At 44.5% G+C, this 26443-nt stretch overlaps 1 protein-coding gene across 12 annotated transcripts in view; it reads left to right on the forward strand.

Moving 5' to 3' along the window:
* SCAI (suppressor of cancer cell invasion) overlaps positions 1-26443 on the forward strand; it is a 35427-nt gene that overhangs the window by 985 nt on the left and 7999 nt on the right. The window contains exons 1-15 of one of the 12 annotated variants that reach the window (XM_042052407.1): positions 82-134; positions 7789-7850; positions 9158-9255; positions 10902-11033; positions 17120-17215; positions 17823-17909; positions 18460-18558; positions 19213-19309; positions 20068-20166; positions 20794-20946; positions 21779-21880; positions 22446-22547; positions 23141-23219; positions 25280-25379; positions 25836-25917. In XM_042052407.1, coding sequence (XP_041908341.1) covers positions 10927-11033; positions 17120-17215; positions 17823-17909; positions 18460-18558; positions 19213-19309; positions 20068-20166; positions 20794-20946; positions 21779-21880; positions 22446-22547; positions 23141-23219; positions 25280-25379; positions 25836-25917 — 1203 coding nt within the window. In that variant the 5' untranslated portion in view covers positions 82-134; positions 7789-7850; positions 9158-9255; positions 10902-10926. Of the gene's footprint in view, positions 1-18; positions 135-296; positions 5000-7781; positions 7851-7873; positions 9256-9297; positions 9322-10901; positions 11034-17119; positions 17216-17822; positions 17910-18459; positions 18559-19212; positions 19310-20067; positions 20167-20793; positions 20947-21778; positions 21881-22445; positions 22548-23140; positions 23220-25279; positions 25380-25835; positions 25918-26443 lie in introns of those variants that run through there. The other 11 variants (XM_042052408.1, XM_042052411.1, XM_042052412.1 and 8 more) reach the window with 11 other exon arrangements.

Raw genomic sequence — 26443 nt, forward strand, 5'->3', positions numbered from 1 at the left:
GCGAGGGCGGGAGGGAGCGGCGGCGGCTGCGGGCGCCTCGGGGCAGGCCCGGCGGCGGCGCGCCCCTCACCGCGGTCTCGCCCCCGCAGAGCTCCGGACCCGGCGGAAGAGCCCCGCCGCGAGTGGGAGCCCAGGTAAGGCGGCAGGTGCGGGCGGGGGCTGTGCGGAACATCCCCCGGCGGCGCGGCGGGTCCGTGCCCGGTGCCGCGGCCAGGGGCGGCGGGGGCGGGAGCTGCCGAGGCCCGGCGGCTGCACGGGGCCGGGCTCGCCGCTGTCTCTGCTGCTAACGGAGAGGAGGAACGCGATGTGACACGTCTAACGCTTAGGCCTGGGTTGGCAGCGTAGCTGAAATAATTGCCCAGACGACCCCCTCTTTATTAACTTCTCCGTTGCTCGCGCTCCCTTCCCGCTTGCGGCGGGCGAGGCTGTGGGTGTTGAGCACGCCGGTGACAGATAGCGGCGTCCGGCATCGGCAAACGAACCCGTCGGGGTGGAATGTTGCAGGATTTTATGGGAGCAGTCTGTGCAGTGCTGGATATCCAAACTGCGGGTTTGATGGAATCATCACGGATTTGTTCTGATTTTCAACTTCTATCGCAGCAGTTCCCTTGTCACCAAATTTTATTTCTTTTGTACAGAGAAGTGGCTTGGACAATAGGTGACATGAGATGCCCTTGGGGGACAGTAGCTGGACGGTTGTTGTGTTGTGTCATCCCCTCAAATTTCTTGCCCTATAAAAATGTCCATCACCTGGTAAAACATCCAGGATCAAAACTGCTGGTTTTCAGCTCTAGATCTCATCTCCCACCACAGAATAAGACCTGTTTTCATCAAGGTCTGAGTTGCATGTCTGTCATTTAATAACCAGACTCCAAGGTTCCATGCTTTAGCCGTGTCTGGGCCAAGCACTTCTAGTCCTCCAGCCTGCAAAATGGACCACTTAATATAAAAAATACCTAGATTTTGCATGAGCTATCCAAATGCACCCTGTAATTCAGGGCATCTTGTCCAAGCTAATGCAAAGCAGCGCTGTGGGACCATATGAAGACTAAAATGTGAGTGAGTCTCCCAGCATGCGTGTGCTTCCCACTGCTCCCGCAGGCAGCAGGACTGCTGTGGTGGTACCAGTCTCTGCAAATCGTGGAAAATCATCCTGGTATGGGTCTTGCTGTGGGATTTGCTGCCTGGGGTCTCCTCACACCACCTGAACCTGTGGTGTGGTAGGTGTGCTGTCCCTGGCACAGTGGAGGGAGCACTTTGGGAGCCTGGTGTCCTGCTGGGGATCGTGTGTGTAGAAAAAAGAGGCTTCATTTTCAAATCAGATTAATACAGTCTCTTTTAAGATCTTTGGATAAATTGGACCACGATTTCTGTTAAGTGAAAGAAAGAGTGAGTCACTTCACTAGGAGCAGAGAGCATTATTCTCCAGTCGTTCTGGGCTGCCAAGGCAATACAGACGGTCACGAATGTGATGGCCAGGTCCTTTACTGCAGGGAATAGAAAAACCATTCACAGAAACTATATGGAGAGAGGAAGTGTTTCGTTGTGCTACAAAGGAGAATGTGATCATTGTTTTGTCTTGAAATGTAGCTACAATACAGTATCAAAATTCAATTGGCAATCCATCTCCCTTACAAACATGGGAAGATTTTATCACAACGATGTCTAGCTGGGCTTTGCTCTATGTGTAAGAATGATACTGTGTTCTGTGCTCATTGTGCTCTTTTGAGAAACTCGATCTACAAGTGATAAAGATGCTGAAAGTGCATTCCAGCGGGAGGAACATGAAGCTCATTGTTAATCATTTCTGTGTCCCTGTTTTATTTTGTGGAGGCAAGTAATAAAAATGGAGTGTAACGATTCAAAACATCGAGAAGCTTCTAACCCTAGTCAGTTCTGCACTGAAATCAGATGGTGGTGTCTGTGGCCTTGCACAGAGGGCACAGATTTGGGGAGGTGGGGGCCGGGGGCTGCAGCTCTCCCGCGGCTGCTGCTCCTGTCACATGATGCTCTGCACAGTCCCCTGCTCGCACTGCAGCTGCCTCGCTTCCGTGTGCCACTCACATCTCCCCTCTTCTTGCATCACTTTTATTCTGGTTTAGCTCTGTTGGCGTTAAGTGGAGTTGATGATCTGCTGCGGCACAGATGGATAATGGGAATTCATTGGATCATCTGGATGTGTTACTTTGTTGGTTTGTCTCTTATTCTGCTTGGTGTGCTTTGGGTAAGGAAGGAGGATCTCCGGTGTGAAAGTCTGTTCTGAGGTGGTGTTACTGCCTAAAGAGCTGAAATGGAACTGATATTAAACAAAAACCCCCAATGCCCCCACTAGCCCCCTAAAGCACAGTACAGCTGTTGGATTCTGGCCATAAAAACCTGGATGTTGATGTCTTTTTACACATAACTTTACACAGCTCTCATTTTTTTCTTAAAAGTGATTGCTTTCATTGGAGCAGTCTTTGTAGAAGGACAACCAGGACTTGTACATGCAGATTTTATAATAATTCTGTTTGGTATTCTTGCATAAGAGCATTCTGCAGGCTTAGCTTTTGTGGCTAAGTTGCACTGTTGAAGCACAAAAGCTCTGTTCAAGATGTGTAGTTTTTGAACAGGCTGGAAACAGAGGTGTGGTATGGAGTATGTGTTGCAGCAGGAGGAGACAGTTCAAAGGAGTGGACCAAGTTGTGTGTGGGAGCTGCACTGAGGGTCAAATGGAGGTCTGGTTCTGTAAAGTATGTAAGGAAGTTGCCAATACAAATATTACCTTGCAGCTTACATGTGCTGAGAGAACGCAGCACAGCCCTGCAGCAGGGATGGAATGGAGTAACCATCAATCTGGTTCCCTGAGGATGTCAGTCAGGAAAGGAAGTGTGCGATGCCAGAAAGACTGGATGGAACTGCAGGTTTAGAGGACTTGTTGTTTGAGGTATTTTTAATTATTGCTATTAATGTAATGGAACACAGCCTAATAGCTGAGTTTTAAAAATATAATTAAAGCAGAAGTCAGCAGAGGAATTTCTCTGCTGTGAGGCAGAGGCACAGTTCAGGAGCAGTACCTGCTCAGGAAGGTGAATTCCCAGAGTGATGATCCATGCAATTCCCAAGCTTGCTGGCAGCTCCCAGCAAACACCGGTTTGGAGGGAAGAAGTGAACCGAAGGGATCAGAAAGCTTTCCCAAGCTTGTCCTGCATTCCCTTTTGTCAGAGTACAGTTCCAGTTGGAAGGCAGCCATTGGCACCTTGGCCGAGGATGGGAACAGGCTGCAGAGTGTGACGACAGCTGCCCTCCAGATCGGGCACTGGCCTCAGCTGCCATTTGGGCCAGCCAGTAAATCATTTGGCTCGCTGGAAAGAAGCCTCTCCATCCCATTGCTCTACAATGCAGCTTGATGTTAGCTGTTCCATTTCAAATTAATGAGTGTACAAAAAAGAGTTAAACGTCAGTTGTTGTCAGAGGAAAGAAAGAAAAATCGTTCTTGTAACTGGGATGCTTTTCAGGAACTTGGCTGCTGGGAAGGCGAGAGGCATGTGCTTTTCCACCCTGCTTTAGGTGATGGCTTAGTTCAAGGGGGCCCAGATTTGGCTCAGTCAACAGTTGTGTTGGCGTCTTGCCATCAAATGTGCATAAAATGGAGCTGACTGCAATTCCCTCCTCACTCTAACATGGAGGGGCAGCCGGAGGGACCCGAGGCTGCCGTGCCGGTGCCGTAGCTTGGCTTGGCTGTGAGGGTTACCCTGGGATGTGCAATCCCTGCAGCACAAGCTGTTGCATTGTGACTGGGTCGTTGCTTTCGAGTCCCTGGGTTGTATTTTGGTGTCTTGTCATAACTGATGCATTTCAGCCCTTGTTGTGCCTGTGCTCCTGAAATCTCTCTCCTTTCTCACAGTGGCTTACGTGCTTTTCCAGATGCAGGAGGTTCATCTCTCATTTGCAGACTCTTCCTATGATTCTGTGGCTTATGCACATTGCCACAATATCGAGATAAAACACAACTGGCATTTTAGCTGCTCCAAGAACATTGTGTGTAAATAAACCACTAAATAGTTCAGCCTGTGAAATGTAAATACACACAACTCACTGCCACAGCTGATGGTGTTTTTCTGTCTCCCTTCTACCCTCCCACCCCTGCCAAGAGTGGGCCAGCCTGATGTTCTTTTTTCTCTTGCTCTTTCATACAAAGCAAATGACTGCTAAGTACCATGTAGGTGGTATGCAAGCACCACAACAGATTCATGATTTGAATTTGGATGAAAAGAAACACTTGTGTCCTCTTCCACATTGCTTCTGCACCATCTTCTGGAGATTCCTGGACTCTGATGACCCAGAAATTCTTCTTTGGTCTGACTTTGAGCTTGAGCCTATTTCTAATAGCAAACTAGTGAAGTCAGTAGAAGAGCAGAGGCCCAACTGTGATGACATTTTTAGCCTGTGCCCTTTGTTCATTCTATACACAAAAGGTCGCGAACTGCAGTGAAAGAGGGATCATGGAGGGCGCAGAACAGACAAAGGTGGAACAAATTGTCAGTGGCAGAAACATAAAGAAGAGAAGCGAAAGTTTTGTGTGCTGTAGGCGATTGAAGGCCACGTGCATCCCATGGTGAGATCATGTCTCTTGTGTTCAAAGTGATTCCGCCCAGAGGGAATTCAGAGGAGTCTGCTGGTGAGGTGTGGCTTCCATGATCTCAGAGTAGGAGGCAGGAAGGGACTACACGGTTTCCATGGCATGATGTTAATGAGCACCTCCGCATTTTTCTGAGAGAAAAGATGCCAAAGCTGCAGTTCTGGATACAGACAGGTGTGCTTTTAAGCGATAAAAGGATTTTTAAAGACGTCTGAAACATATGAAAAGCCTGATTCTACAGACGAAGCACTTACTTGAAGTTAAAATAATGGGATTGACACTGCATGTTGTATTTTTCAACTCATTTGACTCAGAATGGAGTTGAATTTGTGGTGTTGCCACAGGAAATCATGAGACTGTTCTGCTGAGATGTCACAGGTAATGCAGAGGTGGCAGCTCCCCTTAACTCTGAGGTCTTATTGCAAGGCTTTTTGCAGATCTTCTCATCTTCTGATGCGCTGAGGAACGGATTATGCATTCATGTGAGAGTAGTAAACTTTCAGTTTGCAGTACTAAAATCTGTGCAACTTGTATAACAGTTCTTGTGTAACTGTGAGTGCCTGCTCTCTGCCACTTCCACTGGCCACAGCAGTGTGCAGCTGGGGAATGTGCGTGTGTGGGTTTGTCTTGTTTTCTTATTTATCCCCTGCCCTCTCCTTTCCCTTTTTTAGGAATGCAATTGCACGTTCAGGCTTCCTCTTTTTTCTTCTTCTCCTAGCAGCTTTTAAATTCCTTGTCTGATGTAACTGTTGTTGCTCTAGGGAGAGAGGTCCTGAAGATTATCTACTGTGTGATTTTCACAAAATTCAGAGGAAGCTGAAGTAGAGTGATGTTCAGTGCATCTATTAAAGGGAAGGACAGACAGAAGGAAGTTGTTACATTGTAGGAAGCATCTGGCCAGCCCCTCCGACTGTGTGGAGCCCTTGGAAGCTTTCCCTGTGCTGCGGAGAGCTGGGTTTATTGGGATGTGAAGGGAAGGATCAATCCAGGCTGATATGGGACCAGGTTCCCTGTCCCTGTAGGAGTGACTGCTGGCCCTGACTGCTTGTGCAGAGGAGTGTGGGTGTGTTCGTGCACAGGCTCACTGGATTTGTATGTTTGTATTATTTTAAAAAGTGACTTCCCCTCTTGCTTAATCTTTAGAGGTAGCAGTATTTTTGCAAGTTAGCTGTACAAATGGTGTACTTTAGTAGGAAAACCAGTTTCTTGGAGAATTCCCAATAGGAGGTAGTTGCTAGAACTAGTTACATTTGCGGGTGATTTTGTCAGCCACACTGTAATTTGTATATGAAATCAGGCTTTCACCCTCGTAATTCATTTCTCCTTAGTGTCCTTTGAAGTAAGCAAACATCCAGGCAGAGAGAACATGATTTGACCAGTGCTATCAGTTAAATAAAACAGCTTGTTTCTGTTTCTTAAGTTAAAGTTGCTTATCACTGTGGTGTTCAGACAAGTGTCCCCAAAGCCCAGGCTGTGTCCTTTTCCTTGTGGCAGTCCATGTGCACGTCCATAGGACACTGAGGAGAGCTGGGACACAAACGCTCCGCTTGCTCTCTGAGCTCGCCATGGGCATTGCTGTCCCCCAGGACTGAGCCTTGCCAGGAGCTCAGGTGTGGGCTCAGCCTGCTCCCAGATGCCTCCTGCAGCATCCATCGAGCTGCTGGAAAAGGAGCTGGATATATCTGGAAGAGCTGCAGCCACTGCAGTGCAGACGTGCCCTGAGGTGAACAGTGGTTGGGGTGAGGAATGTCTGTGATTGCTTCCAAATTTTACTAAAAACTTTGGAATAATAAGGAAATCCTTTCCCCCCCGCCTACATTTTATAAAGAAATGGTTTGATGTATAACTGCTCATTGCCATTCCCTCTGAATTCCTGACTCCAGCAGGCTGTGAGGTTTTCAGTGCCTGTCTGGGGGAATTGCTATTTATTTATTTCAGTGTTTCTTGGGCAGAACCAAGTGGTGCCTTGGGAACTTCAGGGCAGTGGCTCTTGATGGAGAGTTAGGTATTCTGGCGAGAGGAATGAATTTGGGTTCTACTGCATTTTGTGTTGTCTGAGGCTCTGTCAGGACTAGCACTCTGAGCAGATCACATGGAAACACACAGATGGTTTTCCCAAAACGTGCAGTATAGCGTTGAAAGAAAACATGAGACATGAGTGTGCCAGTCTGCAGAGGAAAAGGAGAGGCAAATAGAGAGCCACGGTAGGCATCCTGCTTGGTGGAGGTAAGATCGGCTGGTTTTTGGTAGCGATTTGAGACGTGATGGTTCCAGGCTTTATGTATCAATGATCAGGAGCTTAGTTTTATCTGTGTTGTTAATTTGCAGATAAGAAACAGATACCAGCTGGGCATCTGGCTTTGTGTCACATCCCCTTTTGGCAGTGATGCTGTGGGAGATGTGTCAGGATGGAAAGCAGAAAGAGAGCTGGTCTCTGACTCAAGGTTTGACAGCTTTAAAATCCTGATAGACTGGAATGTGTTTTCCACCATTGGTTTCTGTAGAGAGCTGTTCTAGGAACATTTTAGTTTGGGGAAAATCCTGTATCAACAAGATGGAAGAACAAAGTGTGTTTGCTTTTGGTTTTTGGTTACCACTTGCGCCTCTAAGCAAGGAGTTGGAGCGTTTGAAAACCGGTCAAGATTCCATAACTGAGAGGAAGTGGTGGCTTAAGAAAAGGGAGATGGGTTGTACAAGTGCTCTGTCAGGAGATCAAGGTGCCAACTGACCAGTTGTCAATGTCCAGCCTACTCTGCTGTGCAGCTTCAGGAAACTGCTCCTGATTCTACCTGTCCTCACTGATACATGAGCTTATAGACCCCTGTCATCCTCCTGTCCACTGTGCCCTCTGGTTACACCATTGCTGCCTCTTCAGTGTGTGAGATTTTATTTGCTTGTACACGTCAGGCGTGAAGTTATGACCCCCCCCCTTCCAGCAGGCAGCTGAATGGCAGCTTACAGTGATCCTGGCTACGTAGCAAATCTAAGAGGATGTAATGCACTTATTGAACGTACCCATGCTGGACTTGCATTGTCAGCTTGATTTCCCTGACCCAGAGCGTTCCCTCACCACTCACAAAGCCTGCCTTGCTTTGCAGGCCTGAGTTCCAGGGTAGGGCCAGTGGGGAGTGCATACCATTAACTTCAGCACTCTTTTTCCCTTCCAGCTAAGCCTGGTAAACCTTAGCCAAAAGACAGCAAACCACAGGGAAGTGGAGACGTGTGTGATGTAAGTGACATCTGACTTTTAAAATACTGGCCAGCACCATGAAACCTCCATCCCTGTCCCATATCCCTCTTCCCGCTGCCCTTCAGCTCCATCTTTAACTGCCATCCTCTGGGATGTCTGTAAAGCTCTGCTACCCTGGGTGCTGCAATGGGATGAATTTGTAAAATCCATTAATGTATTACACTACACTAACCTGGAATTCTGTGTTATGAGAACATGTAGGGAAGAAACTGGCACACCAAGTGTGGGGCTTGGCTAGCACGGGTTTTCTGCCTTGTATGGCCTGAGGAGTTGGCAAAATCTTTGAGAGAATAATAAGTTCTGCTGGAAGCCACCATTTTCTGACTTATTCTAACAGTCTTTCAAACCAATGTTTCAGTGTCTCCTTTTGCAGACTCTGGAGAGCATTTTTTTAACGTGTTACTTAAGAAAAATTGTCGTGCAAATCAGCCCAACAGTTTCTTTTGCATGAAAGAAAGCAAAAAGCATGAAACACAGAACAGAAAATTAAGTAGGTGATATTCGTGGCATAGCTGGGCTGTCAAAACTGGGGGAACTGTCTGTCTGCAGATGAGCACAGATGCATGTGATAACTTCTAGTATCAAAGGGAAAGAGAGATCCCTGTTGTGGATGTGCTCCTGGCTGCATTTCATTTATATTGTTAATTTGGAGCTGAGCAGTCCCTTAGGAAAGGGCGATGTCAGGGTCTGTATTCCTCCCTTTACTGTGCCCACTTGCTGTTCTAATAATAATTCTCCCTCCTGTCTGTACTGCTGCTGCATTACAACACAGTCCTTAGTGCAGGAGCACCTCCTCCTCTCCCGAGCTGCTCCTGGTAGTAGCTCTTCCTTTGTACAGCACCAAATACCATCCCCTCCAGAGCATGATAAGCCAAAACCAGTGCATGAGATAACTAATTTTATTTTCCTTCTCTGTCACCTGGAAAAGCCAGCTTCACGTGTTTTTCCTGCCTTCCGATACCTTTCACGCTGGCAGGCTATGGATTTTCTAGTGTATCTTTTATTGATTGCATAAATGGTCTCTTCACAGTGGGTCTGGTGAACTTCTTCCACGTGAGAACTACTTGGTTTTAAAAAAATGATGCAAAACCTAGTTGGTTTTACTTTCCTGTGCCAGGGCTAACACAGGTTATGTTGGCAGCGGTTGGGGTTGTTGGGTAGTATAACTTAAGGATAGTGTAAAATAAAATTCACTGCCATGAAATTAAAAGACTGATATCTAGACTGTATGAAACATACTTTGCAATTTAAGCAAGCTCCTCAGTTTTTTGCAAATGTGTCTGAAGCTGCTCTGGAGTGCCTGGACTACCACGGTGGAGCACAGAACCCACGGCCTCGCTGCAGGATTTAGGTCACCCTTGCTGCGGAGCACACAGGACCTGGGGTATTGTCCCTCTTCCTGAAATTCCTGAATCACCCCTCCTGGCTACTTCTGACATCTGTCTTTTAGGTCTCACTGTTCACTTCAATCTCATATGTTGGTGCTTTAAATACTTGGTGTTGTTTGTTCTGTGCTGTGTAAATGTGAATGTTCGGAGGCTTCAGACACAGCCTGGTGCTTCACAATGTTCACGTCCTCATGCCAAAGCTTGTGACATCTGGCATTTGGATTCTGGCACCCATATTGCAGTTCCCTGACAATACAGAGACACTTTTTACCTTTTTCTGGAGCTCTTCAACAAGTGGTTTGTGCAATGCCCCCACAGCCTTGCACTGGTGCTCCGGTGTGCTTTCACGTGGGTGTGTAAAAGCAAGTCTATGTGGGCTGCATCTTCTCTAAACTGGGAAATCATGAGACTGCTTGGTTGGCAGGATGGCCCTCTAACTTACCCCAAAAGCTGGGTGGAAACTGCCAATTTCTCCTGCATTTGTTAGGCATGAAGTATTTGTTCAGGGAAGCATTTCTGAAGCCTCTTTAGTTATTGTGAGGGATTTTTTGGGACAGTTGCTAAAAGATACTTCCGGGTGCTTCCCAATGGCTGGAAAGAGTTAGCTTTGCCATTTCCTGCCTTGGACTGGGACGTGTAGGTAATTATTTGTGCAAATAGCATCCAAACAGAGCTGCTGCACAAATGGAAACTTGTTGCTTAACACACACTTAAACCAAAACTGGTAGAGAAGCTGCTGGAAGTAAAAGCTCTGCATTTGCCCAGTTAGAAGTATGTTTATCTTGCACAAAAATCCTGAGCGTGGCAGAGCTGAACACCTAGCAGCCATTTCCAGAGGAGATGTTTGGCTGTTGCTGCTGCTGCAAAATCTGTAGCTCATCTTTGTATGTTCAAAAGGATAATTTGATACCTGTGTATCTTTGGAGTAATATTTTTAAAAGCTACTCTGCCTCTGTAAGCTTTCATATTGCCTTACTTACTCAATACTACAGTTAGCTACGTTATATCTTACTGTGATTATTGTACAATATAACATTTTACTCATACGAAGAATAAACATGGATCTGCAGGTATGATTGTGGGCAATGCAAGCCATGGAATTAAAGTCATGAGGATGCAGAGAGGAGGGATGGTAGGGTACTTTTTAGCATTCTGGCTAAATTTGCCTTGTTTCAGCAATAGGAGCTATTGAGCAACAGCTTTCAGCACTTGCAGAAGAAAATGAAATGTAAGGAGAACTGAGGCTGGTCTCTCTAAATACAGCTGCAGGATAAGCACCTCTGCAGAAGGCAAATTTGGAGAGGATTTCTTTGTCCAAGTGTGAAACCCAAGTGCTGTTTGTGCTACAGTCCTTTCATTGGCAGTTTTGTGTTTGTGAAGACAGTCCTCAGAGTTATTTTATTTTGTGACTGTTGTACCACTGTTACTTTTAATTTTGCTCTGTTAACTAGTGCATTGTGCAACAATTAGTCCCATGCCTTGATTCGCAGCTGTTTTTTTTTAATGAGTCTTGAGAAGAGTAACCTGTGGAGAACTGCATGCTCTGTGTTACATCCCCATGGAACTGAACATGCATCTCAGTCTGGATGACCTCATAGCAGCCCTTGATTTTTGAGTAATATGGCTATTTTCTTCTTCATAGGACTGATCTTGCCCTAAAAGAAATCATGTCATCAGGGGGAGCTGAAGATGATATTCCTCAAGCAGAGAGAAAAACGGTGACAGACTTTTGCTACTTATTGGATAAATCTAAGCAGCTCTTCAATGGCTTAAGGTTAGTGGATTTTTGACAGTATTCCTTCAGAAAAGCCTTGGAATACACACTGCAGTATGCAATGCTGAAGTCAGTGGTACAGTGAACACTTCAAACCCAAACCCAGTAAGTTTGTTTAGGAGAGAACAATGCACCTCTGTATGGGTACTTCTGGACCGTGTATGTTAAGAATGTCTGTAGGAGCAGAGGTTCCAGTTAATAGTAAACTAGAAGTTGGAAATTCCATTAAATTGATGTGATTATTGCTGAAATGGTGTGTTTGAAGGGCACAATTAAGGATTAGGTGTAACTGTGTACAGTCAACAGCATGCAAATCCAAAACACCACAGTCTCTGTGGAAAAAGAAAGGAATGAGAAGGATTGGTCTAGATGGGAGGGAAGGAGGAGAGGGAATATTTTTGGGGAAGAAATTTAGGAAGCCATAAACAGAAACATTCAAACCATACCCTGTATGTATCTGGGAAACAAATGCTTAATCTGAACTGTGGAAAAAAGTAAAATTACATTTATCTACAAAGCAGCTGCAACAACAGCTAGAAGGTCTGGCTGGTTTGTCTGCAGGAGCATCCACGTTTGGACAGTGATATGGATATCCTGTTTATGTCAATATATGCTGAGTTAAACAGCATGTATCCAAAGCTGCTTTATTTCTAAGCTTTGCTGTAGAGTCTCTTAAGTAACAGGGGTTTGAGCTCATATTTGGTTGGCAGTTCAGCCTCTTACTGGTCTCTGAGTAATGCTGTATGTTTGGGCCCTTATAGCTTGCTGTTAGTCAAACACAGATGGTTAGCAAAGATGCTTTTAATTCCTCCACCCCCTGCTATTGATAATCCTTTCATGTGCTTTAGAAGTTGATTACCAAATCCAAAACAAACAGTTTGTGCTCCAAAATCTGAATGGCAAATGGGCAGTAGAGACAAGGAGTTCTTGGAGATGGCATTTGACCCCCCCATGAAAGACAGTCTAAAACAAAAGGACTGAGATCTTGAGACCAGGATTTCCAGGACTGTATATGACACTACACTGGCTTTTGGACAGATTTTGTTTGAAATTTTGGCCTGAGTCACTGAAGAGTACGAATGAACACAGTTGATGTGTGGCTGCATGCTGCTCCAGTTCAGATCAGAGAGGTGGCAGAGAACCTCCAGCCATTCTGTCCCTCCTTTTGCCATGGAGGGAGGTAGTGCTTGTGTCAAATTTTGAGATGAGGGATGGAGTTTCTCAGTATATCCATGGTACTTTTCCAGAAAGAAACCTTCTTGTCCAGCTAAATGAAAAGAAAATGGAAAATACCTTTGGATGAAGTATGACAAATAAAAATAGAGAGATGGGCTTAAGCAGCCAGTTCTGCTGTGTGAAAATAGGAACATTCCAGAACATTCCAGAACCTGCCTCTGTCCTTACTGTAACCTGGCACAGTTACTTCTTACACTTGACCACCATTTCACCTCTAAGACCTGTGATTTCCATGGGCATAATGACAAGATAAAGCAACATTATAATTCTCAGGTATCTCCTCTGTTAGTGCTTGTTCTCTGGGGAGTTCACCTGGAAATGTCTTGGCAAGCATCCCAATTCTTAGTCCAGTTGCTTGCTTTTCCCTCCAGCATAATAAATGTATTTGATGCATGCCTGACACCTTCTGTTTTGAAGATGATGGTGGCTTTCAGTGTTGCGTTTTATGCCATTCTCTTGCCCCTATCATGTTTCATGGAAAAGAAGTGATGGGGGAGGGAGAGGAGAGCAATGATTTCCTTCCCAAAACCTCCTCTGGGCACTTCAGCTACAGGGAGCTGAGCCTATAGCTGTGTTGGCAGCTGCTTAGCTGTTGCTGCTGCCAAAAATTGCGAGGGCTCAGCCTGCCACGTCTTTGTTTCAGTAGCATTTCCTTCCTCTCTTCCCAATACAGATGCCAAATACAGCATTTGAGGAAAACATATGATGGTCTGCCAAGGTTGCTGCTCGAAAGTGTACTTTGTGCTCGTGCTCCTAGTGATAGCATCTCCTGTGGCCGTGCCTGCTAGGATAACACAGAGGGGGTTGTCTTTCTAGTGTCTGTGCCCTGGGCCATAAGTTAGAATAAACTGTTAATGAAGTATGTTCCAATGGCTCTTTTCTCCCCTTTCCCCACTCCCATTTGCTTTTTTTTTTTGAAAAAGGCTGAGAAGAGGGAGGGTGAAAGGAAGCAGTTTGTCATGGTGTACTGTCACTGGTACTATTTTCTTTTAAATGTTAAAAAGTGCTTAAGTGGGTTCAGTATCACAAAGAAGCCTGAAACTTCAAGGAATTAAGACTTTCCACAACTATATTTTAGAGAAGTGATTGTCCCTTTGTACTGGGCACTGGTGAGGCGCCTCGTCCTGTTCTGGGCCCCTCATGGCAAGAGAGGCACTGAGGGGCTGGAGTGTATCCAGAGATGAGAACAAAGCTGGGGAAAGGTCTCCAACACCAGGAGCAGCAGAGGGAGCTGGGGGGGGCCTCAGCCTGGACAAGAGGAGGCTCAGGGGGGACCTTCTGGCTGCGCAGCACAGCACTGTTATCCCACTGCTGCTCAGGTTGTGGGAACAGGAGCCTGTAACTACTACAAGCCTGTGAACATAAAAGGAAATTGTCTCTTTTTATCACCTGTCAAAGCTGTGAATGTGTTTAAAGCTTTGAATATTAAACTTACAGTTATTGTAGCCTTCCTCTTTGAAGTGCACTGCTGAGTCTCTAGGACTCTCTCAACATCTTCAATGTCCCTGTGTGACAACTTGCATGTGGCACTGGCCAAGCACACCTCAGCACCTTTAACTGGGTTTCAGCCAGTATTATCTGGCAGCATGGCAGAAATGAACTCCTGACAGAGAATTGATTATGAGCACGTAAGTAGTGCTGGTCTTTGTGGAGTCAAAGAGTACAGCAAGAGTTGGATAAAGTTCTGGACTGTCTGTGAAATTTATCCACCAGCCACTCTACTGCAGCAAAAGAAACAGTCTTCTGCACCCAGGGGGAGAAACTCATCGTTCTAGAACATGGGAATTTGTGTCTTCATGTCCTGTTTGGAATGTTTTAAAAGCCAAGAAATTGGAAATGGTTTCCACTTGTATTGTGGCTATTGTACTGTCCTAAATGAAATCTCCAGTCCCTCCCCTGCGTTTGGATTCATTTGGTTGCCCCTTTATCCCTCCTGTAGTGGTGTCCAGTCAGAGCAGGTGCCCCCATGCCACCGGTTCTGGGCTGGGCACACCCCACAGGAAAACTTGCTGCCTTTGTCTCTCCTCACTGCTCTGGTGTCCTTCTGTAGATCTGGAAGTAGCAAAATGTCTTGCTATAACATAGGTCTTTAGTCCTCAATTTGGATCATGTATTCCCTGTCTCCTTTGGTGGGAGGAGCTGTGTTAAAAGCCCACTCTGCAGTCAGCCGAGGCTTTGGGATTCTTTTGGGCTGTTTCTCACCAAATAGTGCATATCCCCATGTCCTATTAAAAAAACTGCACTTAATGTCCTCTTTTGCTTATGCATCCGTTTTCTCATGGCAAAATTTCTTGGTACATGGGAGCAACATGCATGATGTTCAGCACAAAGCAGTAAAGGGATGGCAGCAAGGGCAGCTCTTGTCTGTGAAAAGCTGTAGTGAAACCTCAGTAATGTATTGTCATAAATGAAGTTTTATTACAGCCATGTCAGAATACTATCAAAAGAACAAGTGCTACTGTCTGTTTCCATGGAGATCTTTCCCGTTCCCTGGGGAGCCGAGGAATCCATGGTATTGTGCAGCTATGCCAGCTGCAATTAGGCGAGCACGCTGCTTGAGGAATATCCGTGTGGACACCCAGCAGCGGCTGCGGACAGCAGCGGCCAAACGCACGGACACTGTACTAACAGAGGCTTCTTAAAACACCGCTGATTTTCAGATACCCAAATCTAACGCAGTGCAGTGAGTTGAGCTGGGCTTTATGTTTAGGTTACGTTAGAGTGTTTAGGCTTGTGCAGAGGAAGGTGTGGAATGAGTAGGTGACAGGTGAGGTTTAGAGAGCGTACTAATTAGCTCACTGATGAGGAATACATGCATGAGCATGATCAGCCCATAGTTAACCGGTTATTTCTTAGTTTGTGCACATACCTGCTTCTCGGTGTTTGAGAGAAGGGTGTTTTCTTTTTCCTATATGTTAGACCTTTGCTCAAATGTCCTGAGCAACTTGGCCTAGAAAGCCATTTTACTATGGGTAAGGCTCTTCAAGTCAGCTTGTTAATCCAGTCATTCTATGAGTTAGTGCCAGGGAACTTTGATTTGTATCATTTTTTTTTAATTATCCATTTTAGTATTGTTTTGTATTTGTATTCACTTCTTTTTTAATACAATTAAACATTGAATCTTGTGGATATGCTAATTAAGTTAAAGCTACCTCTTGCTATATTGAAGTCTGCGCTGTATCTTGGGTGTGTGTTTGGACAGTGCCTTAGCTTCTTTTGTTTAGCTAAAATGTTTACATCTATTACAACAAGAGAAGGTGGTGAATCGTTCCTTGCAGAAAATGCTTTAAACTTGCATATGTTTGTATCAAGCTGTATTTGAATGAAGATGTTGGTACCCTGAAGCACGTATTTATATTCCTGTTTACCCCTTGCTACACCGACATATGTTGCAAGATTTTGAGCAGCCAATTGCAAGTTTGAAGGGATTTTTTTGTTTTTTAATTTAGTAAAATTCTGCCCAGATTCCTTGGCATCTTCATGGAATATCTGCACCAAGTACTGGAATGCTTTTCCAGGCTGGTAAGAGCTGTAGCTGGTAAGGGATTCATTTTACTTGTAGTAGCTGAGCTAGGTCCCTTCAAGCTGTGTGGGAAGTACAGTTGGCTGACAAGCAGAGGAATATTAATTTCCTTTCCTACCTCGGGTGCTGTTAAAGCAATTACAGTGAGCAGAAAGAGGCCAGAATGCTGCTCTGAAATGGTGTGTACTGCTCTGCTTCTCTGACTCTTTTCGGAGGACATGGCAAGGTTTCCTAAAGGGGGTGCTTCCCTTGGTCTCTACCCTCCAGGCTTGGAAGTGGAATGTGCTGCTCTTCTGTCTGCTGAGGGTGGTACATGAACCAGCACAGTGATTTGAGAGAGCATTCCCTGCGGAAATCAATCTTGAGTCAAATGAAAGAGGATGCTGTCTTGGAAAAGCTGTTCTACTTCCACTTGTATAGTTGTGCACCTTCTTTGAATGAGCCTTGGTGTAGATGTGTAGGGAACATGTGCTCAGTGGGACTCAGGGGTTTTGTCTCCTCTGTTGCATTTGTTTCAAGATTCAGGTCACTCCCTGGAGATGGGAGGAGTGAGGGTTGAGAGCACAAACCTTTAATGCCCAAATCCTTAGGAATACATCATAGTTGTGGGGTGGAAATATACCACAGCATGGAAATCAAATAGGAGATAGGAGAGCAGAACTGAACTGGGTTGACTGACTCACCTTGTAGCGGTGGAAACTGACAGGAAAAATCCAGAAGTTCTCAGGTTGTGTCATGTCACTAACTGTGAGATAGAGGGTGACAAATGTGGTAATGGTGTAACAGAATCCAGTGAATGTTAGCTGTGAGCATCCATATGCTGCCCTGACCTGGTGACACTGGGGCAGCAGTTTTGTTTGTGATGGCACTGGCTCTGTTTCTGAAACAGCCTTATCTGTTTGAAAAAGATTATTTCCTTAATGAGTAACAATAAATATTATCAGTCCAAACTAACTGATTTCCACTGGGTTATTCTGCTTGCTCTTGGGTAGGGTTTTTCTTTATTACGATATTTCAAGAGTCCAGTTTGTCTTTCTGTGGATATAACCATAAAATTACTTCTCTTTTAGCAAGATTGTAAGATGTTTTCAAACACCTGTTGCTTGTAGGAACATGGTCATTTCCTGTTTGGAGAGATCCAATAACAACAGGTTTTGAGAAACTCTGGGAATCATGGTTCTTGTAGTTCTGGGTGCAGGCAGAATTCTAAAGTATGCCGGGTGAATCCTGAACAAAGCTGTTCTGACTTTGGCGCAGACATGCTCCTGTCATGTTGGGCTGACTGGATTCTGCTTCCTAATTCTGCTTTTGTCACTGTCTCTTGCAGGGATTTACCTCAGTATGGGCAGAAGCAGTGGCAATCCTATTTTGGGCGAACATTTGATGTTTACACCAAGCTCTGGAAGTTCCAACAGCAGCACCGGTAAGGGAATGTTGTAGGCAGATGCGTTGTGTGGGTTTAAGTGCAGCTTTAATCTCTGGTATGCCCAGGGCCCCAGCTAAGATTGAGATTTCACTGTGTTGTTCAAGCATGAAGGGAGGGAACAGCAGCTTCCTGCAGTGCTCACAGTCTATTGAATTAAAATGTTGCAGAGTTTTCAGTGTGACTTTTTTAACAAATCCTTTTGCTTTACCTGAGTGTGAGGTGCTTTAATTTCTTACCAAGGAGGTAATGGATTCTGCAGAGCAGAATCTGGAATGGTGTGAAGTCTCTTGCTGCTGCGTGGGCTCTGATCCTTCACACCTTCCTCTGGCTGCATAGTCTGAGTGTTCTCCTGGGAAGCTGTGACCTTTTGTTGTGTGTATTTTGTGCAACACACTTATGTCTGGTTCTTGCAAGTTTATGCAAGATAAATGGCCCTTGTTGTGGGGTGTGTGTGCTGTTGGCTCTGTGAGGGGCTGCTGCTGGCAATGCTGCACCAGTAATGAAAGCTGAATTTGGCCCTGCAATGGCTCTTTGTCTTGTCTGGTGGGATGTTCTGGGAAATTTGGGAATCCTTTTAATCTTTCTTTTCTCTCTTGCGACATAGACAAGTATTGGACAATCGGTATGGGTTGAAGAGGTGGCAAATTGGGGAAATTGCTTCCAAGATTGGGCAGCTCTATTACCATTATTAGTAAGTAAGCACAGAAGAGGATGCAGTGGGCAATGCAGGGTTAGTGGCAGCTGCATGCCAAATGTCTGGATGCTCAGTCAGGAGGAATCAGTGATTGGGCTGAGTCACAATGCCAGTTTCTGAATGAGGGCCCTGGGGACTGCATGGGGTGCTGCAGGGAAAGGCCCCTGTGAGGCTGGTGCCACATTGCTGGTCACACTGGTACTGCCCAAGGACTTCGCTCCTGCCTCCAAAGTGTCTTCCATGTGTGCTGCATCGGAATGTTGTGCAAAAGTGTGATTTACGAGTTTGGGAGCTTAGTGTCCCTTTAGACTGTTCAGTGAACCCATCACCTGTACGTGTGGGTGCAAGATGGGCAGCTTTGATTGTTACCTAAAATGGGATCCAAGCTCTGACATCTGCCTTCCCAGAATGAGTCTGGCTTTCATACGATGGTACTTGAGGAGGGAGTTTTGCCATGGATGCACAGGATGGCTGAGGGGGCAGGAAGGGAGGGTTTGGCATGGCTTTCCCTCTGAGGCAGTGAGCTGATCCCCTTGTTCCCCTGCAGCTTGCGCACCTCTGAAACCAGCTATCTCAATGAGGCTTTCTCCTTCTACTCAGCAATCAGGCAGAGGTCCTACTACTCCCAAGTCAACAAAGAAGACAGGTATGTCTGAATGGAGGCCTTTGTTTTTTTGAGACTAGGAAGGTGTATGGAGGCAGCAAAGAGCTGTAAACTGTAGGAGCATAACTGGGATAGAACCTGTGTTGTTTACAGGAGTTTCTTTTAATCCTTCTGCTACGACTGAAAAATTCAGGATAAATAAGAGATTAGCTGTATGACTGAAAGAATATTCTTTTACCTGGTCCTGGATAGAAAGCCATTAGCCCCAAAGTTTTGTCAGTTTGAATCCTGTGTAGTATCAGTGCTGGGACCCAGAATGCTGTGAGTGGAAGATGGGTCAGTTGAGCTGAGGCAGAGGAATCTGTTTGATTCTGATCAGGCCTTTCAGGGGAACATCAGCTCGTGCTGCAGTACAGCAAGGTTTGAAGAGCCAGCCGTGGTACCTGACTCCCATGCCCCTGACACGTAAGAAGGCTGTGGCTTTCTTAAATTATTTTTTATGTCTCTGTACTCAGTTTTAACTAAACCTCCAAGCAGCCAGGTAGCTATTATCACCACATGAGTTCAGTCAGAACTCTTAATCTGCAGGTGTTCAGTCCTGCTCTGGTCTTAAACTCCTCCTGTTCCTTACCCCTGCTACCTACCTCTGTTCTATTCTAATCTCAAATTTGGCTGTGATGTTCTTGTTGTGTCTAGGCCCGAATTAGTGGTTAAGAAGCTGCGTTACTATGCAAGGTTTATCGTGGTTTGTCTCCTGCTCAACAAAATGGATGTTGTGAAGGACCTTGTAAAGGTATGTTAAAATCAGGATAAAGGTGCTGAGGGGTAGGAGATTGCTGAGCCTTGCTTTTCTAGTCTATCTGACATCCAGCACAGGGAATACCTTCTGTGATTCAGACATTTAATAATAACACTTTAAGATCAAGTGATTTGGTAGCATTGTTTGAACAGCAAGTAAAAATATTCCAATCGCTGCAGCCCAGACAGGGAGGTGCCCTGGAAGTGCAGCAAAGGAACAGCAAGCTGCTCCCCACAGCATATGCTTCCCAGCCCCTCTGACAACCTCGCTTCAAGCAGCTCCCGGGCTTGACAGCTTTGTGTAGGTTGCATTGCTGTCTGTGTCACAGCTCCTTTGAACTGCAGGCTTAGCTTAGCACAGCTAAACCAGCCACACCATCCCCTTTCTCAAATGTATTTAAAGTTACTTGCAAGCTGAAATTTGAGTCCTTGGTATCCATAGCTTATGGTAATAACCAGTGACATAGCTGTGAGTGGGATAATTATACTTAACTCCAGATATTCTTTGCATTTGGACCTACGTAAAAGACAATTTGCATTGCCAGAACTCGGTGTAACATTGGCATTCTGTCTGCTGAAAGAGCGCGTTTTGGCTGGCATGTTAGTCAGGAGTGTGCTGCATATGTTCTCAAGGAATTTATTTATTTATTATTCTTAAAGGCCAGCACAGCTAACCAAATGTAAGATTACTGACTGCCTGTTAAAGTCTGGTTTTAGGAGTGACTGTGTCTGTCTCTGAACTGTTTACATCAGGAGCTGTCAGATGAAATTGAAGACTACACTCATCGTTTCAATACTGAAGATCAGGTGGAGTGGAACCTGGTTCTTCAGGAAGTGGCAGCATTTATTGAGGTGAGAATACCATTTCCTGTAGTTGTTTCAGAGTTTTCTGTCTTGTTGATGGAAGTGTTCCTGTATCACCATGTCTGTGAGGGAAGCAGGTGTGCCAGTGCGGGGACAGTATGCCTGTCCCATTAATCACTGACTCATGTTCACAGGACTATTTAAATATTGCCAGAATGGGTGGCAGCATTATCATTCACTCGCCTCCTTTGCTATTCATTTTTACAAAGGGAAGGCAAGCTAAAATGGGCAAACTAGAATTATTATGAAAGTAGGAATATTTAGTTTATTCAGCATGAATTTGTAAGGTTGTTGATGATATTTGACTCCTCAGGTATAGAGAAGCTGAAGCAGAGTCCATGTCATTGGAGGCAGTATGCTTTTCTCTTTGCTGTACCTTCATGTGCTTGTACCATGTATTTCTTGCAGTCCCTAAGTACTTTGCTTTTCCAGGTGGGAAGGCATTGTCCTGTAGCCTGCATACAAATATATTAATACATGTATGGCAAAGTAATTTAAAAAATCTGCCTCACTTGTGAAATGTTTATTGTAAGTGCCAAGACCTGTGGACTTCTCTCTGACTGCAAATCTGTATGCTTTCCTGAATTCTTGATTTATTCTGGTTGCTTTTTTTAGGCAGACCCTGTCATGGTTTTAAATGATGACAACACCATTGTAATCACCTCTAACAGGCTTTCTGAGACGGGAGCTCCGTTGCTGGAGCAGGGGATGATAGTGGGACAGCTTGCTCTTGCAGATGCGCTCATTATTGGGAACTGCAACAACCAGGTAAAGGAAATTCTGGGCACCTGGGTTTGCATCTTTGGATTCCCCCCCATGACATCCCTTCTGATTATACAACAGAGATTCCAACAAAGGAGAACATTGGAATATTTTTATTTTGATGGTTGCAGTTGCAGCAAGAGGAAGAGGGTTCTCAGAAATAAGAGCTAAAAATGAAAAATGTTAGATATTAGACCTGTGGTACTGACCTCTTATTGCTTATATTCAACATGTCAGTTAAGTAGATACAATTGATTTTCATATACTGGATTGTTTGTGACAACATTCAAGCATGCGAGGCTTCTAAGATATGTCTAGTAAAAGCTTGACTTAAGCTTTCATATGACTCACTCCAGCTTGTTGCAACTTCAGTGGCAACAGGAAGTGGTTTTCAAAAGACATTCTGGGTCCTGTTTTTTAGATGATAATGGTAGTGAAGTTGTACAAATTTCATTACTTCTCTCTGAGCTCTCTTCAGGTAAGCAAGGGAGTTGTATTTAAACTACACTTAGTGTGTCTTTGTCAGATTTTGTCTGAATTCATGGTACATAGCCCTTTCAGCACCTGATTTGTACACATGCCAGAGAAGCCTGTAATTTGGATGCAGGGGTCTGCAGTGCAGTGACTTGGCCTGGTAGATCAGTAACAAATAGACTTTGTCCTCTGTGAACTCTACTAGAAGTCATTCACAGCTCTTTAGAGATTCAAAGATGACACTGACAGATCCCTGAGAGAGAATGGTCTCTCAGGTGTGCAGTGGAGTCTCTTAGCTGGATAATTCCAGAGAAATTCTGTTTAATGGGTATCTGGCAGAATAAACTGTTTGACTATCTTGCAGGTCAAGTTCAGTGAATTAACAATCGACATGTTCCGAATGCTGCAAGCCCTGGAGAGGGAACCGATGAACCTGGCGTCACAAATGAACAAACCTGGAATGCAGGTGAGTTCCACTCCAGTAACAAACCTGGCAACACATCTTAACTGTTTTTTTGTTTGATTGATTGGTTTTAAGTAGTGTACTCCTTCAGTACTGTCGCTGTGCAGAGCAGGTTAGTAAAGGTGGTGTAACTTTTACTAGATACCAGTGAAGAGTAGCTCAAACCCATGGACTCATCAGATTACTGAGTCATCTGAAAGTTAACGTCCCCTTCAGAGAAAGCATAAAGTGTTTTATCTGGAGCCAAAAGAGAATACGAAGATTTAAAATTTATTTGATTGAGATGAAGTGCGAATTTTGTCACTCAGTTCCTGGGTGATACTTTAAAGACGAAGGAAGATTTAGTTAGCAAGTTTCAGTGAGGGATAATACAAAGTTCTGGTTTGAATACTGTGCATCTTGCTTTACTGTGTAGTAGGAAATGTAGAATGGGCAGACCCATTTGTGTGGGAAGTGTGTTGGAAATGAACATTCTAATAAACAGAAATTTAGAGGGTTATGAAACTGCTTTGATAATATCTGGTGGTTGGGGTTTTTTGAGTAGTATTTTGTTTCTTTCTTTTAACAGGAGTCAACAGAGAAACCAGCCAGGCGGGAAAACCCCCATAAATACCTACTTTATAAACCAACTTTCAGCCAGCTATATACATTTTTAGCAGCATCATTTAAGGTTTGTGAAATCGGTGAATTTATTTGTAATAAAAAAAAATCCAGGACTGTATGTGAAACTGAATGAAATGTGGATCAGCACTGATCTGGAGAACAGAAAAATCCAAAATCAGGGAAGTACATCAGGAAATTGTTGCTCTCGAGCACTGTGTAGCTGCTGAATCTCCAGCCCTGTATCCCATTTGAACTGTAAACAAAGCTTCCTTTGTGAATTGTTTGAGAGTTGGGGTCTGCGTGGATCTTGGCAGCTTTTGGGTTCTGTATCTTGGAAAGCTTCAGATCTGGATAGATGGTAAAAGAGTCTGTGTGTAAGTAGATGCTTTCTCAGTGCTGCTTGGAGCTCTGATATCAGCCTGGAGGTTTGTGCGGAGAAAAGTTACAGACATTTCATCAGGTGACGCTTTTGATCTGTTGGAAGGGTTGTGTGTGGTGGGGCAGGGCAAATCCGTGTACCAAGAGCAGAGTGGAGGGGAACCAGAAGCAGGAGTAGTAGCACAATTATAATGACAATGTATGTATGAAGGTGATGATTCAGTATTAAAATAAACTTTTACCTTTCTTCCTTTGCCACTTGTGCCCTTGTTTGCATTCCAGGAGCTGCCTGCAAACAGTGTGCTGCTGATTTACCTGTCTGCCACGGGCGTGTTCCCATCAGGTCGTTCGGATAGTGAAGGTACAATAAAGGAATGCTCCCTGTCATGAACAGGGCTTGAATTCTCTTTATGTTCCAGGACAAGTGACCAAGAAAGATGTCACAAAGCTCCTTTTAAAAGACAAGTCAATTCGATTCTCCTGTCTACTTCGTAAGATAGCCTTTATTTTCCACAAACAGTAATTAAATCTTTGTGTTTTAATTAGTGTGCATTAACCTGAGAACTTTTCAAAGGACACACCCAGTTTTTGATGCATCTGGAGTATTAAAAGCCTCCCAATTTTGAAGACCACGTGGCTCAGTTGATGCATCAGCACAAAGTTCATAAAATGGCTCAGTGGCACTCTGTGATTCTTTCCAATCCCCGGCACCAGGAGATCGTGTGGCCAGGAGATGGGTGGTGAAAGGACTCGAGCAGCTGCAGGGACTGGTCTATTTGCACGCTCATTAACCTGACAATTCAAGCCCTTCTCATGATTTTTGACAATTCCCCTCACCTCACCCTCCTGTTCTTTGCAATCTAGCAGAATATTTGGATGCAGCTGCATTGTAAAAGCTGAAAACTGGTTGGCTGAAGTAAACACAGTCCAAAGATCTGTTTATATAATTCAAGAAAAGAATCAAAATAACTTTTTAACATCCTAAATATTGTAAAAACCTCATCTGTTTGAGACTTGCATTCCTTTATAAGATGCATGCTTTGTCCTCCCCAGTGCATGATTTATAGAGCTCTCAAAATGTTAAAAGAAAAAAAATCCCTGTCAGCTTTGGATGGTGGCAGTGATTTTTTTAAATGCTTTTAACATTTTACTTCTTGCTGCAGCTTGGTGATAGGTCCTAACTGAAGTGTGTTCTCTAAAGCCTGTGGTATGTCCCCCTCTCTGCATGTGTTGTTTCAGCTTAAGACCTTGTGGCAGAGGCATCCAGGCTCGGTCACCTGAAGAGCTGCACAGCCAGAGTGCAGCTTTCACTTAATGAGTCCATCACAACTGCATTCTTTTAATAAGGTGGTGTGGTCTGCACACAGTTCTGCCTTATTAAAAGGGAGAGCAGCTGCAAGTTGCACTGTGCATCGCCTGCAAGCCGTGTGTTTGGCAGACCACGTGAGGTGTTTGTAACAGTGCTAAATTAATGTTTGTTCTGTTCCTGGTTTTGTATCCCCAAAGCTTCCCTTAAATGGAAAGGCGTCTTGTATCCAAACCTGAAAAAATTGCATTTGGTGGCCAAATATGGGTCAGCCAAGTCTGCAAATGTATGACAGAATGAGGAAACCCTAATACTTTATTTTACTAACGTTAGTGGCATTTCATACCCATACCAATGGCAGAAATATTTCTTGGTATCTTGTAGGATTTGATATATTTTATAGCCATTGCTTTCAACTTTGCTCTCCATCAGACATTCAGGGGGTAGCTCAGTTTTGCAAATTTAGCAGAATATTCAGCTTACATGTGGGAGCACGTGTCCAGGGCGTATGCATGTGAAAGTTGTGAATTCTGACTTTGAAATCTTGAAATACAAACCTTTGCTACAGATTTTAAATCTGGTTAAAACTGTTTTGTCCTTTTGTCATTCTCTCAGTTCTCTCTTCTCCCCTTTGCAGTGTTAGAACTGCAAATGACAGTAGTATTTCTAGTCTTTTTGATTCATTTAGCCTTATTTTTTTACCAAATTCTGAATCTGGAATATGCAAATTCATACAGTAATTTTACAAAGGTATTGATTTTCCTGTGTCAGATGTGTAATGGGTTTTAATCTTTGTTCTCTATAGTGTAACAAGAGCCAGTATTTGGATCTTTTGCATTATGTTTGTGGATAAATAGTGAATAATTAAACTAAAAGTTATGAAGTTGCATTCCTTGCTTCTATCTGATAGATACTGATATGCTAAAAAAGCATAAGAAGGAATATATAGTTAGTGAGGTCTCCACATTCCTCTCTCCCCTCCTTACAACTGCAGTAGTTCAGGTTCCCTTAGTTTTCTGGGGTTTGTCGTTGCTTCCTCCCTTCCATGTAATCATTCATTGTCCAGCAGAGGTGAGTTCCCCCTGCTGATTTTAGCTTCCTTTTTCCACATGAAGGTCCGTACGATTTTGGGGGTGTGCTGACCAACAGTAACCGGGACATTATCAATGGGGACGCGATCCACAAGCGCAACCAGTCCTACAAGGAGATGCACTGGTGAGTGTCGTGGTGCACACCTGCAAATTCACAGGAGTTTGTCTTTAATAGAGAAAAATGCATCAATGCCTCTGGAATTCAACCTCCTCAGTGCAGGACATCGTAATGGAGATTGGCTTGAACACTTAGAAATGAATGTGCAACTTATGCAACTTTAAATGATTGTTTAAACACTTCAACTTTACTTATGGGACATAAGTTCTTAATTACTGGCAAACTTCAGATCAGTGATGGATGGCTTCTCAAGAAGTTAAACAGCTCCTGAACTAAGAAGTCCCACAACCTGTATTTAGACACTAGTTGTGCTGTTGCGCTCCGAGAAGGAATCAGGGGACTGGGGCATGGGGAACCTGTCTGCTTTTTATCTGGCTGTGGGCAGCTGTGTGTCTGAGACACTTGCAGTGTCAGAGCTGTGCAGCAGTTGCGGTGCTCTGAGCTGTCCCTTTCTCTTTGCAGCCTTCACCCTGGAGATCTCTACCCTTTCACCAGAAAGCCCCTGTTCATCATCGTGGACTCTTCCAACAGCGTTGCCTACAAGGTAAGGCCCCTGGAGGCAGCTCCTTGTATGGTAGGATACAGTGCCAACCCCTAGTTAGCTTACTCTTTTAACGGGCTATTTTTTTTAAACAGTTTGTATTCAGTCTTTCTTTTCTTTTGAGGTTGTGCATGCTAGTCAGGATCTGACCCTATGAATAGGAACAAGAAGGAGAAGCACATGAACAGCCGCTCATTGGAAAGTAATAAATCCTCCTGGAGGGAAAAAAGGTTCAAGATTTCCAAGGTCTCTGGTGGGAGGTTTATTTTTGTTTTATACCAAAGACAAATCTCGGTGTGTGTGCATGGGGGAGGGAGATAACTAATGTGCTTTTCTTTCTTCCAGTCATCCAACATTCAGTTGCTTTTAAGCAGCAGAAGGGAAGTCAAAGCATTGAGCCTGATCTTAAAAAACACGGGGTGTCTGTGTCTGAAAAGTGTCTGAACCAAGGAAGTAACAAGCCTCAAATTAGCATGCAGTGTTACTGTAGAGTGGTGTTTGCTTGAACACTGAGCCTCCTTCCTAGGGT

Source organism: Corvus kubaryi, unplaced genomic scaffold (assembly GCF_017639235.1).
Source record: "Corvus kubaryi isolate FWS band 111438036 unplaced genomic scaffold, C.kubaryi_AGA036_p1.0 78, whole genome shotgun sequence".
Classification (NCBI taxonomy): domain Eukaryota; kingdom Metazoa; phylum Chordata; class Aves; order Passeriformes; family Corvidae; genus Corvus; species Corvus kubaryi.